Source organism: Gymnodraco acuticeps, unplaced genomic scaffold, assembly GCF_902827175.1.
Source record: "Gymnodraco acuticeps unplaced genomic scaffold, fGymAcu1.1, whole genome shotgun sequence".
NCBI lineage: Eukaryota > Metazoa > Chordata > Actinopteri > Perciformes > Bathydraconidae > Gymnodraco > Gymnodraco acuticeps.
In genome coordinates, this window is record NW_022992293.1 from 151,312 (window position 1) to 176,692 (window position 25,381).

The following is a 25,381-nucleotide window of genomic DNA, read 5'->3' on the forward strand; positions in this document are numbered from 1 at the left end:
AGAAGGGTCAAAGAGAACAAACTCTTTGACAAAGCCATACCACTGTCTGTGTGTGGAAGCATTGAGGAGGTTTTCAACGTGGCTTGCCTTCTGGTCAACTACCAGAACGGACCACTGGAGCATGGGCAAGCCTGGGCAACAATGATTAAAAGATTTCTTGCTCCCAAACCAATTGTGTATTTCATTGTGGTCATTACAAAAAGTAGTTATACCATACTATGTTTAGGTACTAACGAATTATATCCTCAAAACAAACGCACACTTAAATAACATAGGAAAATACATAATTTAATAAATCCACAATATGATAACATTTTACAGATTAATCTAATAAACTTTTACAAAACATAGGTTGATGTTATATCGAGGGACAACATACATATTTAAACATTTCAATTAGTCTCTGCATATTTAAGTAATGCTAGTTTATATAACAGATGAACAGATGTACAATATCCAGAAAGTAGATGCAAAAAATATATATAATGTGTGCATTTCCAACATTTCCTCTGAAAGAGTGTTGTATCAACGCAAGATAAGTTAGTTAGCATCCACAACTTTTGTTAATGGATAACTATTGAGTAAGTTGAGTAGTGAGCCATTCGTTTTAGGTGATTATACACAATGATCATACTCCATATGACATTAAATGTCTGCCAATAAACACCCCTTTCTTCCTCACATTGGTCCTTTGAGTAAAGGATCTTTTTGACTTATAGAACACACTTGGTTCTGGTTTTAGCAATTTAAAGAACTATATACAGGAACATATTCATGTTAGATCAGTAATGTATAGTGTGATGTAGTGTGGTACACTAATGTAGTGTAGTGCATATCAGTCCATGTAAAAATAAAAATAATCTCCCTTCTCCCTAATGGTTGCAGCCACCTCGCAGTCTCTGCAGATACGTTGTATAAGGATATCCTCCTCTGCAAAAACTACGAGATCGCACCACTCCATCCCTGTGAGTAGGAGCTGGCCTTGCACCTGCCAATAGTAGCTATGAGACTGCTTCAGTTTTAATGTGCCACTTTGCATTTTTAAGTAGCTACAGTCCACATAACTTTTCACATTTGGGCATTTTATTTCTACAAGTCCAAAAGGTGGGCTCTCAGTTGGGTCAAACACCAGACCGTCAGGAGATGCCCCTAACCAGGGGGCATCTGGGTGAATGACAAACCCACACGGCCAGTAATTGGTGTTTTTAATCCGGCAGTATTCCTGGATGGCAACCGGTTCCAGTGCCAGTCCCCTCTTCATCGACGCCGTTTGCGCCACTCCCTTCCGAATCCGTTGTGCCAAGTTTTCAGCCGAACTCTGACCTCGAACATGGCATACTTCCCTGAAACGGGAAGAAGTTATTCTTGGCCTCCTAACACGGTGCCATTCCACACTGTCGCTCTGCTCCCTTGTTGATATAAAAATAATGACTTTTCTGTCTTTGGAGTCCCTTAATAACAGGGTGGGAGCAGCTGTATGAACACGACCTGCAGCTGTCTCTCTCGGCACTACCACCTCCTCCTCCTCTCCTCCTCTCTCCCTCACCGAGCGTCTGCAGGGTGGGGGTCTCTGAGGGTCTCTGGGTAAAATAGAGTGAATGTTCTGTCTTTGGAGTCCCTTTGTAACAGGGTGAGAGCAGGCAGTCCTCTTCACAGAGACCTGCTGTATGAACACACCTAATGCAGTCTCTCAGGTTTCACCTCCTCCTCTTCCTCCCTCACTCACAGAGCGTCTCCAGGGTGGGGGTCTCTGAGGGTCTCTGGGTCTCGCCCCTCTTAGTGTCTCTTCTCTCTGGCTCTCTCTGAGCCTCTGGTCCTGCAGAAAGCAGCCGATCTGAGGAGCTCTCCTCCTCCTCGGGGGGGTTCTCCTCGTTGGACCCGGAGCCCGGCAGAGCTGTGTACGTCGGGACGGCGTTAAACATGACGAAGCCCACCATGATGACCACGAAGGAGATGATGTAGAGCGTGGAGAACTGAGAGAGGAAGAGATGTTACTGAGAGACGCCATGTTTACACGTTGCATGTTTTATCTAACTGCGTTTTAAAAGAATCAGAATCAGGTAGGTTGACACGTACGAGCAAGTTGACGGAAATGTAATTAGATAGACTTATTCACACTCTTTCTACCACCTTCAGCTGTTCATACATAGTCCATACAAGGAAGGACAAGAGGAAAACACATGGGAATCAATCAAAAACAAACAAGTTTAGTTTAGCATCACTAGCATTTAGCATCCTAACAAACTATGAGGCAGCTTTCATTTCCTTTTGCATAATATTAAAAAAGGGAAAGTCATGTTGATGTAAGACAAAAGCCTGATACATATCACCTTAAAAGCACATTTTAAAACAGCTAAAGTCTCCCTGACATACATGGAAGGAAAAGTGGAATACAAATGGGAATATACACAAGTTTAGTTTAGCACTAAACCACAGCCTCCTAACAAAAACAGTCGATGAGGCAGCTTTCATTTCCTTTTGCATAACATAAGGATAAGTCGTGTTGATATAAGACAACAGCCTGATACATATCAGCTTGAATACACATTTGAAACAGCTAAAGTCTCCCTGACTGGTTATCAAAGTGCCTCACGCTGTAGTGGAAGAGGAAGAGTCCACAGAAGAGGCTGAACAGGTCGGCGGTGAGCAGAGACAGATTCACCGCCGTGGCATTCGTCATCTTCACCACCACCGGCATGAAGCTGTACAGAGAGTACATACACAGAGAATACACTGCAAACCACAGGGCCACACACACACACACACACACACACACACATATATATATACCATGTATACATCACTTCAGGGGACATTACATTGACTTACATGCATTTCCTGGAGACTTATCCTAACCTTAACCATAACCAACACATGCCTAACCCTAACCCTAAACCTAACCAAGTCTTCACCCTAAAATGAATGATTCCCCTATTTAGAGACAATGGACGTCCACTCTCGGGAGACGTCTGACAGTGGTGCGGTTACCCAAAGTGACAGACCTAATTTGACCTCTATTTAGAGGAAATGGACGTCCACTCTTGGGAGAGAGACCTCCAGCATGTGTCCCTGAAATGGGGACTCTGTTTATTTCACACTTCCAGGAGAAACGACGGGTAAACCCCCTCTCTTTGCCGGCTCACAGAGCCCCGAAGGACGGACTACAGACCTCCAGCATGTGTCCCTGAAATGGGGACTCAGGTTATTTCACACATCCAGGACAGAGACCGGGGAAATCACCTTTCTGTGGCCCCTCCAAGACCCCCAAAGGGCGGACTAATGACTTCCAGCATGTCTCCCTCAAATGCGCACTTCCATAACCTTGCACACCGTGAGTCCCCGGGCCTCCGGACTTAAGCACTCCCCCACGGACTAAACCCAGACCGTCCGCCCATCGGCATCCATATTCGGCCTTCTTCACGGCACCACCCTATATCATGTGAAGCCACCGAGCCGTGGTCCCCGAGGGAACTGGTGCCCGGAGCAAGGCCAATTGCTGAATGCCGCAGCTGACTAAGGCCGCTATGCAATAGTGGAGGATTAGGGAAACTGATGTTTGCCTGGCACTCCGCGGCGAAGTGGGGAGGTGGAACTTCCACCCCGTTGCGGAACCCGTGGTGGGACCCCTGAGTCAGACGGTTCGTCTTGGAAACGCTTCATATCGGTCAGCCCGGGAGGTAAGAGACATGCAGGGTTACCCCCACGCAGCACACCCTCCCGGCCATCAGAGTCGAACCCGCAGTTCGGAGGAACCGACAGCCAGAGCACCGGCACGTGGACCGGGGGTGAGGGTTTGATTGATTGATTGATTGAAAAGTTTATTAACAGCTTGTATATTGGGTACAGTACAGTACAGCTCAAAACATACAATAGACCTATCGCTAAACCACGCCCCAAATAGAATTTGTCCAATCATATCACAGCAAAAATCCCTCCTGGCAGAAAACTCGGACATCACCAGAAAAGCCGTTTGTGGGGCGCATCAAACCAAAACCAGACGTCTGTGATCGAAACCACTGTGAAGAGTTCAGTTTCTATGTTTATTATCTAGCTAATATCTGATGGTGAAACGCTGTGCGTGGGGTACCTGTAATTCGGACACCAGGTACCCTAAAAGACTGGATGGAGGAGTATATTTCGTACCTTTTCCGAAGCCCAAAAGAAAACTCAACAAATGCAAGCGGTGGATTATGCTGTGTCGTCGACCACATAGCACATACACAACTGAATGTGAAGACAATTACCAAGGACACTTATTATTGCTCAAAGGTAAGGTCAATTCATAAAGACATAATATTTGACGGCATGTATTAGAAACGTAGACCAAACTATTAGTTTGCTAACGATTGACTTTGACTGCCAACTAGCTAGCGTATATCCAGCCCAGCTAACTGTCGTTAGCTGCCAACTTGTTAGCCAGCTAATTAGCTACAGTGTTATCAACATCAACGTTTTCTGTCTGACTTTTCATCCTCGCTAGTTAGCTGGTGTTTTTAGCTAACTGTCTTTTCACCTCAAAGCACTTCAGAGATGGGAAGCCAACTCTGGAATATCCAGATCCCATCCGGGCTCTCGTGTGTGCTGCTCCGAAAAGACACAGACCCTCAACCAAAAAAAGGTAACGTAACAGTCAGCCAGGTGCATAACAGTGAAAATGATGACCAACAAGGACAGTTATAGTTATAGATTTAATGTAGTGACCACCACTGCTAACATTGACTTGAACTCCCCGCGCGGCCATTGTCAACAGTCATTCACGGTCGGCTTTGTTTGTCCGAGTTTTCAAAGGGGGCGTGGCTTAGCGATAGGTCTATTGTTAAGGGGATGCAGACCAGAGAAAGACTTTCCTCTTGTTTACATCAGGGTCCCCCATTTCCAATTCATCATGTCATTTAAGACATATAAGACATATTTGACATACAGATGGCTTATTTACAATTTACATACAGGTGGTTTTTTACATACAGATTGCTTATTTACAATTTTCATTTTAGATTTCGTTCTAATACATCCTAACCGGACATTTAAGACATACCAAGTCTACAGATATACAGTTAGTAACAGAGTCTAAAATGCGAGTATATACATAGATGGGGGGGGGGGGAGAAGCTGTCCATTGAACGACAGGTTGAGATTTGTACCATTACCGGGGCCAGTTTTGCAATGCTCTCCCCCGAAGGTGCTCTTTAAGAGAGGGTTTGAAGGTAAGTATAGTTTTACTTTCCTTTACAGTTGTGGGAAGAGCGTTCCACCTTGATGTGGCATAATTGCGAAACGTGTATTCCCCCTTTTTTGTGCCAAATCTGGGTTTCACATGATTTGTGGAGCTCCCTCTGTGGAGCTCCCTCCTTTGGGAAGAATTTTGACATGTACATGGGTACCATAGAGGTGGAGTGGATCTTGTAGACCAGGCCCATTGCAAGTAGCTGTACTCTGTCGTCTACTCTAAGCCATCCTAGGTTGTCAAAGTGGGCAGAGATGAGGTGGGTTCTAGATGAAAGGTCAAGCAGTAGTCTGACCAGTTTATTTTCCGATGTTTGAAGTTTTATTTTTAGCGCCTTGGAGGTGCTATGGTACCATGACGTGCAAGCATAGTCATAGTACCCTTGAATGAGTGCTCCTGCCAGAGTTTTCAGGGTGTTTTTGTTTACCAGAGAGGAGAATGCTCCGGTTTTGGGACAAAATGAACATGGGATCATTCCGGTCATTGTACGTACTTCGTGTCACTGGAATATTAACGGTCAGATTGAATACAACATCGACCCAATTTCTCCGGTCAATGATGGGAGAGTTTTGAAAGTGACAAAACACTGTTTCACACATTTAAAAACACTTAAACAATTAAACAATGTTTACCCAGGATTTAGGCACCTTCCCTGGCTTGTAAAATGTAGTGATGCGCCCTGGAGGTATCAGACTATTTAAAACATGTATACCCAGGATTTAATCACTTTTCCTGGCTTGTAAAGTGCTGTGAAGCAGCCTGTTCTCTGGGTGCAGTCTGGGTGCAAGAGCCATGCGCTGCAAGGAGATCTCTGGGTGTGCTCTGTGGCTCTCACAGCCTGCTTCTCTCTGGCTGCTCTCTCCCTGTATTCACAGCACTTTTCCCCAGCTTTCAAACACTTATTGCTGGGTATGAAAGCCTTGTGCATCACCCTGGAGCTCTGCCTAGGTGCCTTTGAGTGTGAGACCCTGCTAACAGTAGTGAACTTGCTGCCAGCATTACGAACATATTAATCAGGCGTTTTAACACTTTTTTCCATGAAAATTATTTTTATTCACTATCATGGGGCTATATAAATCATATTTCGGGTAATTAGGAGCACAATTGTAGCTTTTACTATTTAAATGTATTATATATTTTTGGGCTATTAAAGTGACATTTCTGGGTGACTTTGTCAGTTTATGGAGCTTAGCCCACAATTCCCGAAGGTTCTAGGCCGAATTTGGGAGCTCATAGGCGGCCTGCCATGCGCCCCCACCCGTGAAAAGCAGAAAAAAGTAAAGAAAACGGTCAATTATATCTTAAAATAATCAAAAATGAAGTTTTCAAACATTGCAAACGGAGGAGGGGCTCCAAAAAGCTCAAGTCTTCGGCGCTTCGGGCGGAAGCCCTGGACACTTTTCCACTCCCCCGTGGCATCTTACAATTGAGAGGGGAATCGAGACCTCCCCTCCTCCGTCAAAAAAAGCTACCATCCGCACGAAATCGGAAACCCAGTTTTTAAAAGGACTCAGAAAAAAAACGACTGATATTTCCTGGATGAATTCATCCGCTACATGTGCACTCTGGCTCGGATACATTTGTTGCCTGGAGACCCCCAATCATTGTTCTTACCAAACTTTAAGTTTTTGAACTGGTCTCTGGAGTAATGTAAGGGGAAAGCATAAAAAAGTAAAGAAAACGGTCAATTAATGTTACGGTGTGCAGGAAGCAGGACCCAAATGCAGATTTAAGTGACAAAATAATTCCTTTATTTCAAGGCTACAATATTCAGAGACAGAACAGAACACTCACCGCAGTTTACTCACAACACAAGACGAACCGACACTGAACACAGGAAGAGACAAGACTAAATACAGGAAGGGGTAATCACAAGACGAGACACAGCCGGGCAGGGGAGGAGAAACACAAGGGCCACAGGTGAAAACAATCAGACAACTAGACACACCAGGGAAACTAACAACGGGAGGAAAAACACAGGAAGAAGGACCAGATAATATACAAGGATGAAAATACCCATAACCAGACATAAAAAACTACAACACAGACAGATCCTAACAATTATATCCTAAAATAATCAAAAATGAAGTTTTTTAAAATTCTGGAAAAAACGACTGAGTGCCAACGGAGGAGGGGCCCCGGACACTTTTCCACTCCCCCGTTGCAGTTTACAACGGAGAGGGGAATCGAGACCTCCCCTCCTCCGTCAAAAAAATGCATTCATGTTTTTCAAGCTACCATCCGCACGAAATCGGAAACCCAGTTTTTGAGAGGACTCAGAAAAAAAACGACTGTGTGATTTCCTGGATGAATTCATCCGCTACATGTGCACTCTGGCTCGGATACATTTGTTGCCTGGAGACCCCCAATCATGATTCTTAACAAACTTTAAGTTTTTGAACTGGTCTCTGGAGGAATGTAAGGGGAGTTTGATGGGACTCTACCTGCATTATGATGCACTATTTTCGGATACATTTTAACACTTTTGGCCCGTTTTCATGGTTCTCCAAAAAGTTAACTCAGACTTTTTCTGACTCTGGAGGAATGCAAGGGGAGTTGTCAGGGGACTCTACCCGGGTTATGAGGCACTATTTTCGGATACTTTTTTCCATTTTCACCCATTTTCCCTGGTTCTCCAAAAACTTGAATCTGACTATTTTGCCTGTGGAGGAATGACATGGGAGTTGACAGGGGACTCTACCCGGGTTATGAGGCACTATTTTTGGATACTTTTTTACATTTTCACTCCTTTTTTATGGTTCTCCAAAAAGTTAACTCAGACTTTTTTCTGACTCTGGAGGAATGTAAGGGGAGTTGACAGGGGACTCTACCCGCCTTATGAGGCACTATTTTCGGATACTTTTTTACATTTTCACCCCTTTTGTCTGGTTATTTTTATTTTTATTTCTGTTTTGTCCCGTTTTACCCGGTTCCTTCTACCGGGGGCATCCGGTCCTGGATGCCCCCCGACGGCCTTTGTCCAACCGTCCCCCCCCCCCCCGCCCCCCCAACTCGACCGTATGAAGGGATTTTGTCCATTTTTGCTGCATTCTTCTCCTCTCACCTCACTGATCGAATGGCAAACGCAACCCGCCATCGGAGGGCCTCCGCCGGCCCGGCCTCGTGCCGGTGCTCTGGCGGTCGGTTCCTCCGAACTGCGGGTTCTTCTCCTCTGACCTCACTGATCGAATGGCAAACGCGACTGTTACGCCCTCTCAAGGGGGAGGAGAGGAACGACGCACACACCAGTTGGATTTGGTAAATAATTATAGGAGGTTTATTTTCACTGTAAACAATATGAGGGGCGAGCACACGGCCACCTATAAACAAAAGCCAAAACGGCGCAAGTCCAACAAAGGACTAAACAAAAGGAGGACTCTAACAAAACGGAGCCTGACTATGTATAAAAGGGGAGTTTTACAACAACGCAAATTAAAGAGGAGCTGTTCCAAAAACAGCTTCCGGAGCATATGCGGGCTCAGCAGAGTACAACCTAACACACACAGAACACACTGAATATACACACTAAACTAACACACTAATCTACACACTAAACTAACACACTAATCTACACACTCTGACAGCAGTCAGGAACACAGTTAGCTCGTAGCGCTACAAAGTCACGGTAACCCAGTTGAGGCGTCTGCTCTACACAGCAGACCCTCCCGAATGAAGTGTGGCCGCTGACTTTAAGGTCCTCCTCCGGAAGGTGCGCCGAACGCTGAAGAGGGATTGGAGGACGTCAATCCAATCGGCTCTTCAGTCCGGGGGTGGGACAGCCAATGTCACCTAAGGAGCCTCGCAGCTCATTTGCATACACACACACACAGTTAACAGAGCAGAGGACTGTCGTCCGTAACACCCCCTCCCTCAAGACAAAACCCCCACAGGATTTTGTACACCCCTAGCATACAACAACACATCAAATACTCATCACAGTCTGGACAAGGCATCAGCGAACACGTTCTCAGAACCCTTCTTGTGTCGGATTTCCAGGTTGTAGTCTTGAACTACAGTCTAGAGCCCACCGCATGAGACGCTGGTTGTGGTTATACATGCGGGATAGAAACACGAGGGTGTAAACACTACAACTGGTAAAGAACTAGATCCGACATAAACCTCAAAGTGCTGGAGAGCTAACAACAAGGCAAGGGTCTCCTTTTCAATAGTAGAGTATCGAACCTGGTGCTTATTGAACTTGCAGTAGAAATAGCAAACAGGATGATCAATTCCATCAGCATCCTCCTGTAGTAAAACCGCACCGGCCCCCACTGCACTGGCATCCACCTCGAGTGTGAAAGGCTTAGAAAAATTAGGAGCAGCGAGCACAGGGGCGTGACTTAAGAGTGTTTTAACACACTCAAACGCATGTTGGCACTCAGGGGTCCACACATAGTCTACCTTGGGACTTATAAGATTGGTCAGTGGTTGGGCGATAGTAGAAAAGTTGCGGCAAAAGCTACGGTAATAGCCTGCCATACCGAGGAAACGGCGGAGGTCACTCCTAGTGACGGGCACCGCACATTCAGCCACAGCAGCAACCTTGACTTCCACTGGTCGCACCTGACCCTGCCCTACCTGCTTTCCCAAATAAGTAACAGTAGCTTTACCGAACTCACATTTGGCCAGATTCAGAGTAAGAGATGCCTTTGCGAGACGGGTGAATACCTGCTCCAGAATCTGCATGTGCATCTCCCAAGTGGGCGTGTACACAATGAGATCGTCCAAGTACGCGTTACAGTTACTTATACCTGACAGGACAGTATTCACCAGCCTCTGAAAAGTTGCAGGAGCATTACACATGCCAAAGGCCATGACTGTGTATTCTAGGAAACAATCAGGAGTAGCGAAAGCGGAAATTTCCGATGCACGGTCTGTTAAAGGTACCTGCCAGTAACCTTTAAGCAGATCCAATTTGCTGACATATTTTGCGGAACCTAAATTGTCTACGCAATCATCCATCCGCGGCAACGGATAACAGTCAGATACTGTAACGGCATTCACTTTACGATAATCAGTGATGAAGCGCGGAGAACCATCAGATTTAGCTTCTACCAGGCACGGCGAGCACCATGGGCTAGAGCTCTGTGTGGCTAATCCATTAGCTACAAGATAATCAGCCTCCTGTTTCATGAGATCCCGTTTAGTGGGATTGGCACGGTAGGGATGTTGCTTAATCGGCCTCGCGCCTTTCACATCAATATCGTGTTTTACCACAGTGGTTTGTGTTGGGACATTGTGGAAAAGACACGGGAAACACGCCGCTAACTGAATTATGTCCTGCTGTTGCCCCTCTGACAGATGACTTGACGTAGTGGGTAGCGCCTCTATCATCTCAGAGTTGCATAATCGGGCACTCGGCCGGTGATGTGAACGCATCACCAAACCGTCATCAGATGGTCCGGAACTATCTGTTACTATCAACGCGACTCTTTGATTAGTCAACCCTGTCATCTGACTATCAGCAGAATGATAACGTTTTAACATGTTAACATGGCAGACGCGCGTCTTACGCCGTCTTTCTGGAGTACGTATGACATAATCCGTGTCACTGAGACAGTCGTGAATTTCATACGGACCGAGGAATTTAGCAGAGAGCGCAGCGCCAGGAATAGGCAATAGTGCGAGAACCTTTTCACCTATTTCGAAGTGCCTCGGAACAGCGGCACGGTCATAATTCCGCTTCATAACTGTTTGAGAAGCGGAGAGCGACTCTCTGGCGAGTGAGTTTGCCCGGTGCAAACGCTCACGGAACTGACTAACATAGTCTAACACATTCTTCTCTAGAGAAGAGTCAACTGAGAGGAACTCGTCATGTAGAATTGTAAGTGGACCGCGGGGCGTGTGGCCGAAAACAAGCTCCGCGGGACTGAATCCTAACGATTCCTGAACAGCTTCACGAGCTGCAAATAAGACGAATGGGATTCCCTCATCCCAGTTTTTCCCTGTTTCCTGGCAATACTTTCGCAGCATACTTTTCAAGGTTTGATGCCACCGTTCTAACGCACCCTGTGACTCCGGGTGGTAGGCACTGGATATCACATGTTTCACCTGCAGAGTTTGCAGTACCTGTTTGAACAACTTGGATGTAAAGTTTGTCCCCTGATCACTCTGGATTATACGCGGAATTCCAAATGTGGAAAAGAACTTTGTTAAAGCCTTAACCACGGCGGCGGAGGTAATGCTGCGTAGCGGAATAGCTTCGGGGAAACGAGTGGCTGTACACATTATGGTAAGTAAATATTCTTGACCACTTTTTGTACGCGGTAAAGGACCCACACAGTCTATCAACACCCTGTCAAACGGCTCACCCATCGCCGGTATAGGATGTAACGGAGCCCGAGGAATCTTCTGATTTGGCTTCCCTACAATCTGACACACATGACAGCAACGGCAAAATGTAGACACATCCTTCTTTAAACCTGGCCAGAAGAAATGTTTTAGGATGAGCTGGTACGTTTTTGTCACGCCTAGGTGTCCTGACCATTTACTTTCATGAGCTACGGATAGTACATGTTGTCTGTATGGTGTCGGTACAACTACCTGATGCACTACACTCCAATCGGTTTCAGCAGTGCCAGTGAGGGACCATTTACGCACCAATATCTCGTTATCCTGTACATAAGCTACTTTTTCAACCCTTGCCTTGTCATTACTCACCATCCGCTCGAAACACTTCACAAGCGTCGGATCCGCCCTCTGCGCAGCGAGTAAACGCTCTCGGGTTACCGGGAGTGTTGGACTGTCAACAGCTGTGCTGGCAGGTTGCGCTGGCTCAGCAGCCATGTCAGTGTAAGTGGAAACCACAATTTTCGGTTTCTCCTCCGGTACTTCTCACTCTGAAAATATTTTCCCAAACACAGTATCAGTTAGTGTCACCTTCCCGTCACTTTTACGCGCTTGCGCGCGAGTGACCGCACAAATGGGGAAAATGTGAGCACTGGCTACTTCCGGCAATAAAGGCTGAGGGGAATCTAATATCTCTAACACAGGGGTTACCTTTCCACCTGCGATGTCGTTTCCCATTAGGAAAACTATACCCCGTATAGGTAACGCTAGGCACACAGCGACAGGGAAAAATCCAGTGATTAATTTGGACTGTACATGCACCATGTGTACGGGTCGTGGCACGCAACCCATCTCAATGCCACACAGGGTAGAGCCATAACCACAGGCTGACTTATCGGAAAATGGCAAAGCAGATGCCACAATCACTGACTGTGAGCCTCCAGTGTCCCGTAGAATGCGGATGGATCTCTGATCGTTCGTCTCACCTGTCAGTGATATTAACCCCTCAAACACAAAGGGCCCAAAACAGGGATCTATCTCGTCGTCATTGTTAGCGGCGGAGGTAGTGGGTGTCTCAGTGTTAATGAGTCCAATACCTTTTGGCCGGGTCATGTTTTGTGACTGCTCTTTACGTTTCAACACAACACAGTTCGAAATAACATGTCCAGGCTGGTGACAATAGTAGCACTGTCTTTCCTCCTTGTTCATTGTACTTGCCTTCACTGGCTGACCAGCAGGTGCATCGCTCATACGGCGGTGTTTCTCAGCAACTGTCGGAGAAAACACTGACTTATGCGTTAACACGTACTCATCAGCCAGCACAGCAGCAGCGGAAAGTGATTGTACTTTTTGCTCATTGATATACACCACAATACGTTCAGACAATCCCCTTTTGAACTCCTCTATGAGAATTAACTCCTTCAGAGCAGAATATTCCCCCGCTTTACATGATTCAATCCACTTTGTAAATAGCATTCCTTTCTCCCTAGCAAAATCAACATGTGTCTGAGTAGCCCCTTTCCGTTGACTCCTAAATCTTTGCCGGTAAGCTTCAGGAACTAACTCGTACACCCTAAGTATGGCAGCCTTCACCAAGTCATAGTCTAAACTGTCCTCTAACGTAAGGGCAGCTACTGCCTCTTGAGCTCTCCCGTGGAGTTTGCACTGGACTAATAGAGCCCAGGCTTCAGCCGGCCACTGTAGTGCCGCTGCAATGCGCTCGAAAGCACCAAAATAAGCGTCCACTTCAGTCTCTCGGAAGGTCGGCACCAATGAAATGTGTTTCCCTACATTAAAGGTAGGGATGCACCGAATATTCGGCCACCGAAAATTATCGGCCGAAAATGGTTAAAAAGGCCCTTTCGGCTTTCGGCCGAATAGGGTTTTAGCACCGAAAAAATATCACCGAATGTCAGAACAGGTTTACGTTGGTAACCTAACGTGTTGTTGTGATGACGTAATAAAGACGCGGCGACCATGCTCGCGGCTGGCTCACAGGGGGGGGGAACATTGACCTTTGTCATCGAGATTGCCCTGAGCCTTTAACAAATCGTATTAAATAATCTGATGACAGACTGTAAACAGAATAGCTGAAATTTTAACAAACTAAATAACTCAGTTACCTCTAATCATTAACCCATGTTTGTATAATGTAGTTAACTCCGTGTGTTGCTGTTAGCATACATAATACCTGACGTGGAAACGTTACTCGTGGATGGGGCTACAGAGCTGCTAGAAAGACGGTCGAACCCGGTGCATTCCTCCGTCTGCATGCGGTGCACTTTTGCTAAATGTTTAGACAAATTGCTCGTGCTTACATGCTAAACTCTTATTGCACTTATGGTAACAAGTATTCTCCACATCGAGACGGGTAAAGTTTAACCACACCTCGGAGCGCGTTCTCTCCGCCATCTCCGCAGTGTGCTCCGCTGCATGTAGCAGCTGCGTGTGTGTAAACTGCCCCGCCCCCTCGCACACAGACGGGGGAGAGAGATCTCGTCTGATCGAAAATACATCATAGACGCATTTGTTGTCTTTGCATATTAGAAACGAGTTGGCGACACTAAGACTGCGATATAATGTTTTTTAGCAATAATACATGACATATATAAATGTACTGTATGCATTCAAAAGTGCTGAATAAATGTTTTATGGACCCATAATAGTGATTATTATTTAAGTTAAGTTTTGCCATAATCATGTCTATTTCCATAATCAGGTAGCTGAACAACATTGGTAAAAAATGTATACATTATATATATATATTTCTATTAATCATTTTCGGCCTTTCGGCATTCGGTTTTCGGCCAACTGTTTCCTATTTTCGGTATCGGTTTCGGCCAAGAATTTCCCATTCGGTGCACCCCTAATTAAAGGCGGGTGGATGAGAAGGGGTTGAAAATCTAGAATCCCCAGATGCGCGCCGCTCGGAGTCTAACTCCAGCTCCCGTATCCGGATTCTGACTTCCTTATTGGCTTCAATTTTCTTTACCTCCAACTGAAACTGATACTGCTTATCCTGCTCCCTGTCTTTTGCCTCCAACTGAAGTCGTGCGAGACGGACTTTGAGCTTACTCCCTTCCCGTGAGTCTGGACTGTCAGGAGACAGTAGATTAGGACGAGGAGACGTGAGCAGTGCTTCACACGACCCGCCCTCCTCGCCATTCCTCCTCTCTCCGTTTTTAAAGGTGAGCTCTGTCTCACGCCTCGGGTTTAACAACTCTTTAGTTAGGACATTGGACACAGTAAGCTCAGCAGGTACAGCCAGTATCAATAATCCCTTTCTCACCAACTCATCCACTACCACAGCCTTCAACTCTTTCTTTAACAAATTCCGCCCGGCCGTGAGACTGAAATGTTGTGCTATTTCCCTTAAATCGTCCTTACGACACCGGTCCACCTGCTCCTGTGTCGGACAGACTAAAAATGACTCCAAGTCGAAAAGTGCCATACTTAGGTACACTGCCCACACTCTACCAAAATGCTTACAGCTATTTTTAACCACCTGTAACCCCAAGAACGTTAATAATTAGATCCCGGACGAGCCCCCACGTATGTTACGCCCTCTCAAGGGGGAGGAGAGGAACGACGCACACACCAGTTGGATTTGGTAAATAATTATAGGAGGTTTATTTTCACTGTAAACAATATGAGGGGCGAGCACACGGCCACCTATAAACAAAAGCCAAAACGGCGCAAGTCCAACAAAGGACTAAACAAAAGGAGGACTCTAACAAAACGGAGCCTGACTATGTATAAAAGGGGAGTTTTACAACAACGCAAATTAAAGAGGAGCTGTTCCAAAAACAGCTTCCAGAGCATATGCGGGCTCAGCAGAGTACAACCTAACACACACAGAACACACTGAATATACACACTAAACTAACACAATAATCTACACACTAAACTAACACACTAATCTACACACTCTGACAGCAGTCAGGAACACAGTTAGCTCGTAGCGCTACAAAGTCACGGTAACCCAGTTGAGGCGTCTGCTCTACACAGCAGACCCTCCCGAATGAAGTGTGGCCGCTGACTTTAAGGTCCTCCTCCGGAAGGTGCGCCGAACACTGAAGAGGGATTGGAGGACGTCAATCCAATCGGCTCTTCAGTCCGGGGGCGGGACAGCCAATGTCACCTAAGGAGCTTCACAGCTCATTTGCATACACACACACACAGTTAACAGAGCAGAGGACTGTCGTCCGTAACAGCGACCCACCATCGGAGGGTCTTCTCCCCCGGTCCACGTGCCGGTGCTCTCAAAATCCACCCCCCTTTTAGGGTTTCCAGGGGCATGAGGTTCTGTAGGGTGTGAACATCTGGGTTTAGTACGTGGGGGGAGTGCTTAAGTCCAGGGGCCCGGGGTCTCACGGTGTGCGAGGTTATGGAAGTGCGCATGTTAGGGAGACATGCTGGAGCTGCTTAGTCCGTCCTTCGGGGCTCTGTGAAGGGCCACAGAGAGGTGGTTTTCGCGGTCTGTCTCCTGGAAGTGTGAAAAAACCTGTTTGCTTTTTGCCGTTGCCTTTAAGTGTGAGACCCTGCAAACAGCAGTGAACCTGCTGCCAGCATTACTAACATATTAATCAGGCGTTTTAACACTATAGCCCACAATTCCTGGAGGTTCCAGGCCGAATTTGGGAGCTCATAGGCGGCCTGCAATGCGCCCCCACCCGTGAAAAGCAGAAAATTTTTAAGAAAACGGTCAATTATATCCTAAAATAATCAAAAATGAAGTTTAAAAAAATTCTCGAAAAAACGACTGAGTGCCAACGGAGAAGGGGCCCAGGACACTTTCCCACTCCTACGTTGCATTTTACAACGGAGAGGGGAATCGAGACCTCCCTTCCTCCGTCAAAAAAATTCATTCATGTTTTTCAAGCTACCATCTGCACGAAATCGGAAACCCGGTTTTTGAGAGGACTCAGAAAAAAAACGGCTGTTTCACATCATGGAGGAATGCATCTGCTACATGAGTGCTTTGGCTCGGATACAATTGTTCCATGGAGACCCCCAGTATGATTCTTACCGAACTTTACGTTTTTGAACTGGTCTCTGGAGGAATGCAAGGGGAGTTGTCAGGGAATTATGAGACACTATTTTGGGATACCATTTCTCCATTTTCACTCCTTTCCTCTGGTTCTCCCAAAAGATAACTTAGACTTTTTCTGACTCTGGAGGAATGTAAGGAGAGTTGTCAGGGAACTCTACCCGCCTTAAGAGACACTTTTTTGGGATACAATTTCTCAATTTTCACCCCTTTTCTCTGGTTCTCCCAAAAGATAACAGAGTTTTTCCTAACTCTGGAGGAATGTAAGGAGAGTTGTCAGGGGACTCTTGCGGGCTCATGATGCACTATTTTCGGATACTTTTTTTCCTTTTCAGCCCTTTTCCATGGATGAATTGAAACTTTTTTTTTTACATTTTGGTCAATTTGACCCAGTTCTGGTACCGCATTGCCTGGAGGATAGGACCGCGAGATGACAGACTCTCTGGCCGCCTCACAAGTCACTATTGTCGGACACTTTCTTTGCTTTACCCGGGTTCTATCACTCTTTCCTCCTTTGACCATAAAACGTGTTTCCTGCTGGGGTACTGCCTGGTTCCGGGGCACCCCAAACCCTCTCATGGTCGGGGCACCATGAATTGATGCATCGGACCCAATGTTTCCATCACCAGCCCCGTGTTGGTGCGGAGGTGGGACCATTTAACCCGGTGGTAACCCAAGTCCTCCCTTGGTCCGTGTACCAGGCATTGAAGCATCGGACCCATTGTTGCAATCACCGGTTACGCTAACGCATATAAACGGACAAACATAAAATAATTTAAATACAATTCACTGTGTCTGTTTCAGTAAGGATGTCATCCGAATGCCCGGTGTGCAGACTCTTCTATCTGGCTTTGAACAAGCACCTTAAGCACAAACATGCAGTGCGGAACTTGGAGGAAAGAGGCATCATTCTTAAAATGGCCAGTGGCAGAATAAATGTTCGGACCAAACCCTGTCCCATCACAGGGTGTTCGTATGCTGGGAATAAACTGGACCGTCATGTGACTCATGGCCACCCTGAGTTCTCCCGAGATGAGGCACATCAGGTCCTGGCAAGGCTTAAGTATAGTGTGGCCCTGCAGTTGCTCCATGACCTCAGAGAGACTAATCCCATTATTGGAATGGCTACATAATTGGATATAGACAATGAGGAGGAATACCCGGTGCACCCTCCACCCTTCTCCCCACATACTGAGTGTGACGAAGAGGACTGCAGGCAGGTGATGCTGGAAAATATGGCATTGAGGGCTCAGAAGGATGCCCTCATTGATGAGGTGAAGACCCTGCACTCCAGGCTGAAAAAGAGGCTAAAACCCAGGAAGCAGAGTGCCACTGCTGCTGTGCTTGAGGAAGAGGAAGAATGTATATGATTTAAGGGCCTGGCAATCACAAGTACCTCCGGCATAAACACAGTAGCCTCCGGCAGTGACACCCCTCTCAAGACCCCGGTCAACACTCTCATGCGGTCCCCAGCAGCCTCCGGTAGTGAGACCCCTCTCAAGACCCCGGTCAAGACTCTCATGCGGTCCCCAGCAGCCTCCGGTAGTGAGACCCCTCTCAAGACCCCGGTCAAGACTGTCATGCGGTCCCCAGCAGCCTCCGGTAGTGAGACCCATCTCAAGACCCCGGTCAAGACTCTCATGCGGTCCCCATTAGCCTCCGGTAGTGAGACCCCTCTCAAGACCCCGGTCAAGACTGTCATGTGGTCCCCAGCAGCCTCCGGTAGTGAGACCCCTCTCAAGACCCCGGTCAAGACTCTCATGCGGTCCCCAGCAGCCTCCGGTAGTGAGACCCCTCTCAAGACCCCGGTCAAGACTCTCATGCGGTCCCCAGCAGCCTCCGGTAGTGAGACCCCTCTCAAGACCCCGGTCAAGACTGTCATGCGGTCCCCAGCAGCCTCCGGTAGTGAGACCCCTCTCAAGACCCCGGTCAAGACTCTCATGCGGTCCCCATTAGCCTCCGGTAGTGAGACCCCTCTCAAGACCCCGGTCAAGACTGTCATGCGGTCCCCAGCAGCCTCCGGTAGTGAGACCCCTCTCAGGACCCCGGTGAAGACTCTCATGCGGTCCCCAGCAGCCTCCGGTAGTGAGACCCCTCTCAAGACTCCGGTCAAGACTCTCATGCGGTCCCCAGCAGCCTCCGGTAGTGAGACCCCTCTCAAGACCCCGGTCAAGACTATCATGCGGTCCCCAGCAGCCTCCGGTAGTGAGACCCCTCTCAAGACCCCGGTCAAGACTGTCATGCGGTCCCCAGCAGCCTCCGGTAGTGAGACCACTCTCAAGACCCCGGTCAAGACTGTCATGCGGTCCCCAGCAGCCTCCGGTAGTGAGACCCCTCTCAAGACCCCGGTCAAGACTGTCATGCGGTCCCCCAGCAGCCTCCGGTAGTGAGACCCCTCTCAAGACCCCGGTCAAGACTGTCATGCGGTCCCCAGAAGCCTCCGGTAGTGAGACCCCTGTATGCCAGAAGACCCGTGTGTCCGTCTACAATAAGCTGAAAGCTAATCTGGCTAAGGACTGGCCCTCTCCTCACTGGTCCACTGCGAAGGGACGGGGGAATACCATGCGTGAAATCATGTTGCCTCAAAGCATGGAGACGTACATTCAGACATACAGGGATCATTGTGAGGGTGTCGCACCGACAGTACAACGGAAAGAAAATTGTCTGTCCAAGGTCAGCCGGATAAAGAACTTCCTCGTATTCATGGCCCATGGTGTTAACCGGCTTTCAGATTGGCTGTTCCTAAAAGACACGGAGAGGGTCCGTGGCTGGAGCGAGTATATTGTAAAGTCGGGCCGGGCAGTCACAACATCGCTGTTGTTCCTGAAGAATGTGAACCATTTCCTGAGGTACTTGTCTGAGTTAAAGCTCTGGGGGTGCAGGCTCACCCAGTCTGATATGACCCACATCATCAGAGGTGAAAGCCAACATGAACGACTTGAAAAAGTCTGTCACTGTCCACCAGTTTAAGGTGAAGAGGAACAAGCTGGATCGTCTGCCGAGCCAGGCGGAGCTTCTCGCCGCCATGGCGGCCGCTGAGAAGCGCATCCCTGATCTCCTTGACCTGATGGCTTGCAATCCGACCTCAATCACCCAGTACCTGCTATATGGCTATCTAACCCTCCATTGGAGCCTCCTGTAGGGCCACCGTCCGGGTGTGTACGCAAACATGACCAACACTGAGGTCTTGGAGGTGGACAGAAGGGGCACTGCTGTGGGCTACATCATCCATGTGCAGGATCACAAGACTGCCAAGACATTTGGCGAAGCACAGCTTGTGCTTACAGTAAAGGAGTTTAGCTGGGTCATGCGGTGGATGGGGATAAAAGAGGGCTTGTCGGGTCCTCAGAATCAATTATTCCTTTTCACAACGGGGAAGCCTGCCTCCAAGAACCTGAACGCTCACTTGAAGAGGGCTTGGGCTGATGCTGGGCTAGAAACAGCCGTCACCTTCACAATCCTGCGCACTGCCCTGGCTGACAATATCAAGCATCACCAAGATCCAGAAAGCAGGTCGATTCTCGCCAGGTTTATGTGTCACGACGTAAGCACTGCAGACCCGTTCTACGCGAATACGCCTGGAATAAAGGAGGGATTGAAGATCTGCTCCATGTTCAGGGTGGCAGCAGCTGCAGCAGCATCATCATCGGAAGGAGTTCTACCACCGTCAGATACCTCCGAAGAAGGCTCAGGGGCGGAGAGCAGCGATACCTCTTCTTCTAAGGTTATATAAATGTTTTTTTATTTATTTAATTATCACACGATTTTTACAAAAACAGTATACACAATATGCATAATAAACATAATAAAACATGATTAGCGGGGGCCCGGGGGCCATATTAGCCGTCTAACTTGTATGGTGCACCGGGGAAAAAAGGTTGAGTCCACGGCCCCTACCCCCACATCAGGAGTATCAACCGGCCCTGAAGATTCCCAGGGGTTGATACAGTGCCAGGTATCAGACTATTTAAACAATGTTTACCCAGGATTCAGACACCTTCCCTGGCTTGTAAAATGCGGTGATGCGCCCTGGAGGTATCAACTTTTCCCCGCCTTTCAAACACTTATTCCTGGGTTTTAGCCTGTCATTTTGCACGATATGATTTAACATTGAACTAGGGTTGCCAACTTCCAGAAATGGAGAAACGGGACACATGCATGTGTCCCCCGCGGATTTAGTTACTTTTTTTTGTTACTTTATTTCGGTTTTAGGGTTAGGGTCAGGTTAGGTTTATGTTATTTAATTATTTTGGGGGAGCCAGCCCCTAGGGTTCGAAAATGTTTTTGGGGGTCAAAACCCTAAAAATGCATAGAAAACTATGCATACCTATAACAAAATACAAACACAATGGTCTTACACCTGCATTAGGCTACTACATCACATTGTACATCAGCATGTTCAAATCGGATATGGGCACTATAGGACATCTGGGAACCTCGATGTACAATTGGCTATTTTGTCCAAAATGTTAAAAAATAAATATTTGAAAAATGGTATTAAGTAATGCAAAGTATACATGATGTGAACATGCACGGTACATCATTATTAGACTTAATGTTATCCTTCAACCAACCATTTCCCCAGCATTTTCCCATCAATCAGCTGACTCTCACACACACACACGCACACACACACACACACACACACACACACACACACGCAGAAGACCCGAGACAGATCTCCACTCACAGGCTTTACCCAACTGTGTTTTTCTTCCCACTGTTTGTTGTAAGACACAAGTCTTTTCTTTTTAGAAGGGCCAGGGCCCAGAACCACATCCTCTCTCTCTCGAGAAGAGAGAGAGGATTCATTATCACCTCCTCCACCGGCAGCGCTCATTTTCCCACACGACTGAACAGGCTGACATGCCACACAAACAATGATGCCACCGGAGAAAATCTCACACACACACACACACGTGCGAGCATTGTGCCTGCCTTGTCAACTGAGCGGTCCTAGCGCCCTTCATATACAGCACACAAACACACAGGCATGCAGCCAGACACACGCAGCCAGACACACATATTTTTAATTTTTCCCTTTACACGGGAGTCCGGGACAAACAAAGTCCCGTACGGGACACAACCCTTTTGGCTCAAATACGGGGCGTCCTGGCTAATACGGGACGGTTGACAACCCTACATTGAACCTCTCCAGGAAATGGACATATTCTGTGCATTTCCAGGAGAGGTTCAATGAGCCCTGGTAGTATCAGACTATTTAAGGGTTACCAGGAGCATGAGAATATCCTCCACAGAAGGGGGGGGTGGTGGTGCCGTGAAGAAGGCCGAATATGGATGCTGATGGGCTGACAGAAAAGCACCACAAAATCCACAACCTTTAAGTGTTACCAGGGGCATGAGGTTCTGTAGGGTGTGATCATCTGGGTTTAGTCCGTGGGGGAGTGCTTAAGTCCGGGGACCCGGGGACTCACGGTGTGCAAGGTTATGGAGGTGTCCATGTTAGGGACACATGCTGGAGGTCATAAGTCCGTCCTTTGGGGCTCTTTGAGGGGCCACAGAGAGGTGCAATTACTGCTCTCTCTCCTGGAGGTGTGAAATAAGCAGAGTGCCAATGTGAGGGAGACATGCTGGAGGCCTTTGGTGGTCTGTGAGGGGCCACAGAGAGGTGGTTTTCGCGGTCTTTCTCCTGGAGGTGTGAAATAACCTAAGTGCCCAAGTAATGGAGGCATGCTGGAGATCATTAGTCCGTCTTTTGGGGCTCTTGGAGCAGCCAAATTGGCCATCATAAGATGCATCACCACATATGATGCATGGTGCAGCACATGTGCTGCAGAGTCAACCACAACAGCCTGACTCTTCCGCACAGAATGCACTATTTTCTGATACTTTTTGTTCATGTTCCCCCCTTTTCTCCTGGTTCTCACTCCAAATGTGACTCTGGAGGAATGCAAGGGGAGTTGATAGGGGACTCTACCTGCGTTTTGAGGCACTATTTTGGGATACATTTTCACCCCTTTTCTCTGGTTCTCAAAAAAATTACTGACAAATGTTGACTCTGGAGGAATGCAAGGGGAATTATGTCTGTCACTTTGGGTAACCGCACCACTGTCGGACGTCTCCCGAGAGTGGACGTCCATTGCCTCTAAATTGGGAGAAGACGCGTTTGCCATTTGATCAGTGAGGTCAGAGGAGAAGAACCCGCAGTTCGGAGGAACCGACCGCCAGAGCACCGGCACGAGGCCGGGCCGGCGGAGGCCCTCCGATGGCGTTTGCCATTCGATCAGTGAGGTGAGAGGAGAAGAACGCAGCAAAAATGTACAAAATCCGTTAATGTACGGTCGAGTTGGGGGGGGGAACGGCTGGACAAAGGCTGCCGGGGGGCACCCAGGACCGGGCCGTGCCGCCGGTAGAAGGAACCGGGTGAAACGGGCCAAAACAGAAAGAAAAAGAACCAGACAAAAGGGGTGAAAATGTAAAAAAGTCTCCGAAAATAGTGCCTCATAACCCGTGTAGAGTCCCCTGTCAACTCCTCTTGCATTCCTCCAGAGTCAGAAAAAGTCTGAGTTCATTTTTGGACAACCATAGAAAAGGGGTGAAAATGGTAAAAAGTATCCGAAAATAGTGCCTCATAACCCGGGTAGAGTCCCCTGACAACTCTCCTCACATTCCTCCAGAGTCAGAAAAAGTCTGAGTTAATTTTTGGACAACCATAGAAAAGGGGTGAAAATGGTAAAAAGTATCCGAAAATAGTGCCTCATAACCCGGGTAGAGTCCCCTGACAACTCTCCTCACATTCCTCCAGAGTCGGAAAAAGTCTGAGTTAACTTTTCGGAGAACCATAGAAAAGGGGTGAAAATTGAAAAATTGTATCCGAAAATAGTGTCTCATAATTCCCTGACAACTCCCCTTGCATTCCTCCAGAGACCAGTTCAAAAACTTAAAGTTTGGTAAGAACCATGCTGGGGGGTCTCCATGCAACAATTGTATCCGAGCCAAAGCACTCATGGAGCGGATGCATTCCTCCATGATGTGAAACAGCCGTTTTTTTTCTGAGTGCTCTCAAAAACCGGGTTTCCGATTTCGTGCGGATGGTAGCTTGAAAAACATGAATGCATTGTTTTGACGGAGGAGGGGAGGTATCGATTCTGCTCTCCGTTGTAAAATACAACGGGGGAGTGCAAAAGTGTCCGGGGCTTCAGCCCGAAGCGCCGAAGGGTTGAGCTTTTTGGATCCCCTCCTCCGTTGGCACTCGGAATTTTTTTTAACTTCATTTTTGATTATTTTAAGATATAATTGACCGTTTTCTTTACTTTTTTCTGCTTTCCACGGGTGGGGGCGCATGGCAGGCCGCCTATGAGCTCCCAAATTCGGCCTAGAACCTCCGGGAATTGTGGGCTAAGCTCCATAAACTGACAAAGTCACCCAGAAATGTCACTTTTATAGCCCAAAAATATATAATACAAATTCATTTAAATAGTAAAAGGTACAAGTGTGCTCCGATTTACCCGGAATTTGACTTATATAGCCCCATGATAGTGAATAAAAATCATTTTCATGGAAAAAGTGTTAAAATGCCTGATTAATATGTTTGTAATGCTGGCAGCCGTTTCACTGCTGTTAGCAGGGTCTCACACTCACAGGCACCTATGCAGAGATCCAGGGTGATGCACAAGGCTTTTATACCCACTAATGAGTCTCTGAAAGGCGGGGAAAAGTGCTGTGAATAGAGGGAGAGAGCAGCCAGAGAGAAGCGGGCTGTGAGAGCCACAGAGCGCACCCAGAGATCTCCTTGCAGCGCATGGCTCTTGCACCCAGACTGCACACAGAGAACAGGCTGCTTCACAGCACTTTACAAGCCAGGAAAAGTGATTGAATCCTGGGTATACATGTTTTAAATAGTCTGATACCTCCAGGGCGCATCACCACATTTTACAAGCCAGGGAAGGTGCCTGAATCCTGGGTAAACATTGTTTAATTGTTTAAGTGTTTTTAAATGTGTGAAACAGTGTTTTGTCACTTTCAAAACTCTCCCGTCATTGACCGGAGAAATTGGGTCGATGTTGTATTCAATCTGACCGTTAATATTCCAGTGAGACGAAGTACGTACAATGACCGGAGTGATCCCATGTTAATTTTGTCCCAAAACCGGAGCATTCCCTCACCCTCATGGGGACCTCCATTTTGTCCCCATAAGGGAGGCGAGTCCCCACACGTGACTGTGTAAACAGATTTAGGTCCCCACAAGTATAGTAATGCTAGGCCACACACACACACACACACACACACACACACACACACTGCGCTGTCACATGTTATGTAACTCTGATGAATCAGCAAACAGGAAATACAAAGAGTTTGCAGAAGTCTCATTGGACTCTAGTACGCTGGTTTTTAACAGAGAAGTTATGTTATCAGTCTAACAGAGTAAATAATGAATCTGTTAAAAAGCAGATCTTGGTGTTCTCCTTCTGCTCCGTCGAGCTGTAAAATGGCATCTAGCAGTCTGACTTCATTCCTTCACTTTAACACCTTCACCTGTCTGCAGCTCCTCCCTTTGTGTTATAACCAGCCTTATCAGCTGAACCAGTTCACATCCAGGGACTCTGTTCATTGAGATAGAAATAGAGCTAAAAACAAGCTCAACAAAGTTATTGAAAACATGAATACCAGTGTGGAAATAACCCAGTAAACATCCTGCAACCTCACTGAAGTTCAATTGTTGAGGTATTTAAGTACTCTAGTGTTAACTGTGCATTCAATTGTTCCCTATACATGTGTTTCTGGATTATTAACCCTGCTGCATTTATTGCATCTATTACTGTATTCTCCCAGAATATGAATGGACTTTTTTGTTA

General features: G+C 47.2%; 2 protein-coding genes across 2 annotated transcripts in view; both read right to left on the reverse strand.

The window, feature by feature from the left end:
- The window catches only part of LOC117540955 (protein NLRC3-like), a 105,636-nt gene extending 80,531 nt beyond the window's left edge, over window positions 1-25,105 (reverse strand). The window contains exon 1 of the mRNA XM_034207930.1: window positions 25,022-25,105. The gene's annotated coding sequence lies outside the window, so the exon portion shown is untranslated. The remainder of the gene's footprint in view (window positions 1-25,021) is intronic.
- LOC117540956 (solute carrier family 35 member F1-like) lies at window positions 1,543-2,711 on the reverse strand. Its single transcript, XM_034207947.1, has 2 exons — window positions 2,594-2,711; window positions 1,543-1,973 (listed from the first exon to the last, which is right to left on the reverse strand). Exons 1-2 carry the CDS (start codon window positions 2,696-2,698, stop codon window positions 1,719-1,721), a joined length of 360 nt encoding a protein of 119 aa, XP_034063838.1. The 5' UTR covers window positions 2,699-2,711; the 3' UTR covers window positions 1,543-1,718.
- Window positions 25,106-25,381: the final 276 nt, after the last annotated feature.

Coding starts and splice junctions, on each gene's coding strand:
- LOC117540956 (XM_034207947.1), bottom strand. CDS start 2,698: ATGCCGGTGGTGGTGAAGATGACGAATGCCACGGCGGTGAATCTGTCT. Junction 1,974..2,593: donor TCTTCCTCTTCCACTACAGC/GTGAGGCACTTT, acceptor TTCCTCTCTCAG/TTCTCCACGCTCTACATCAT.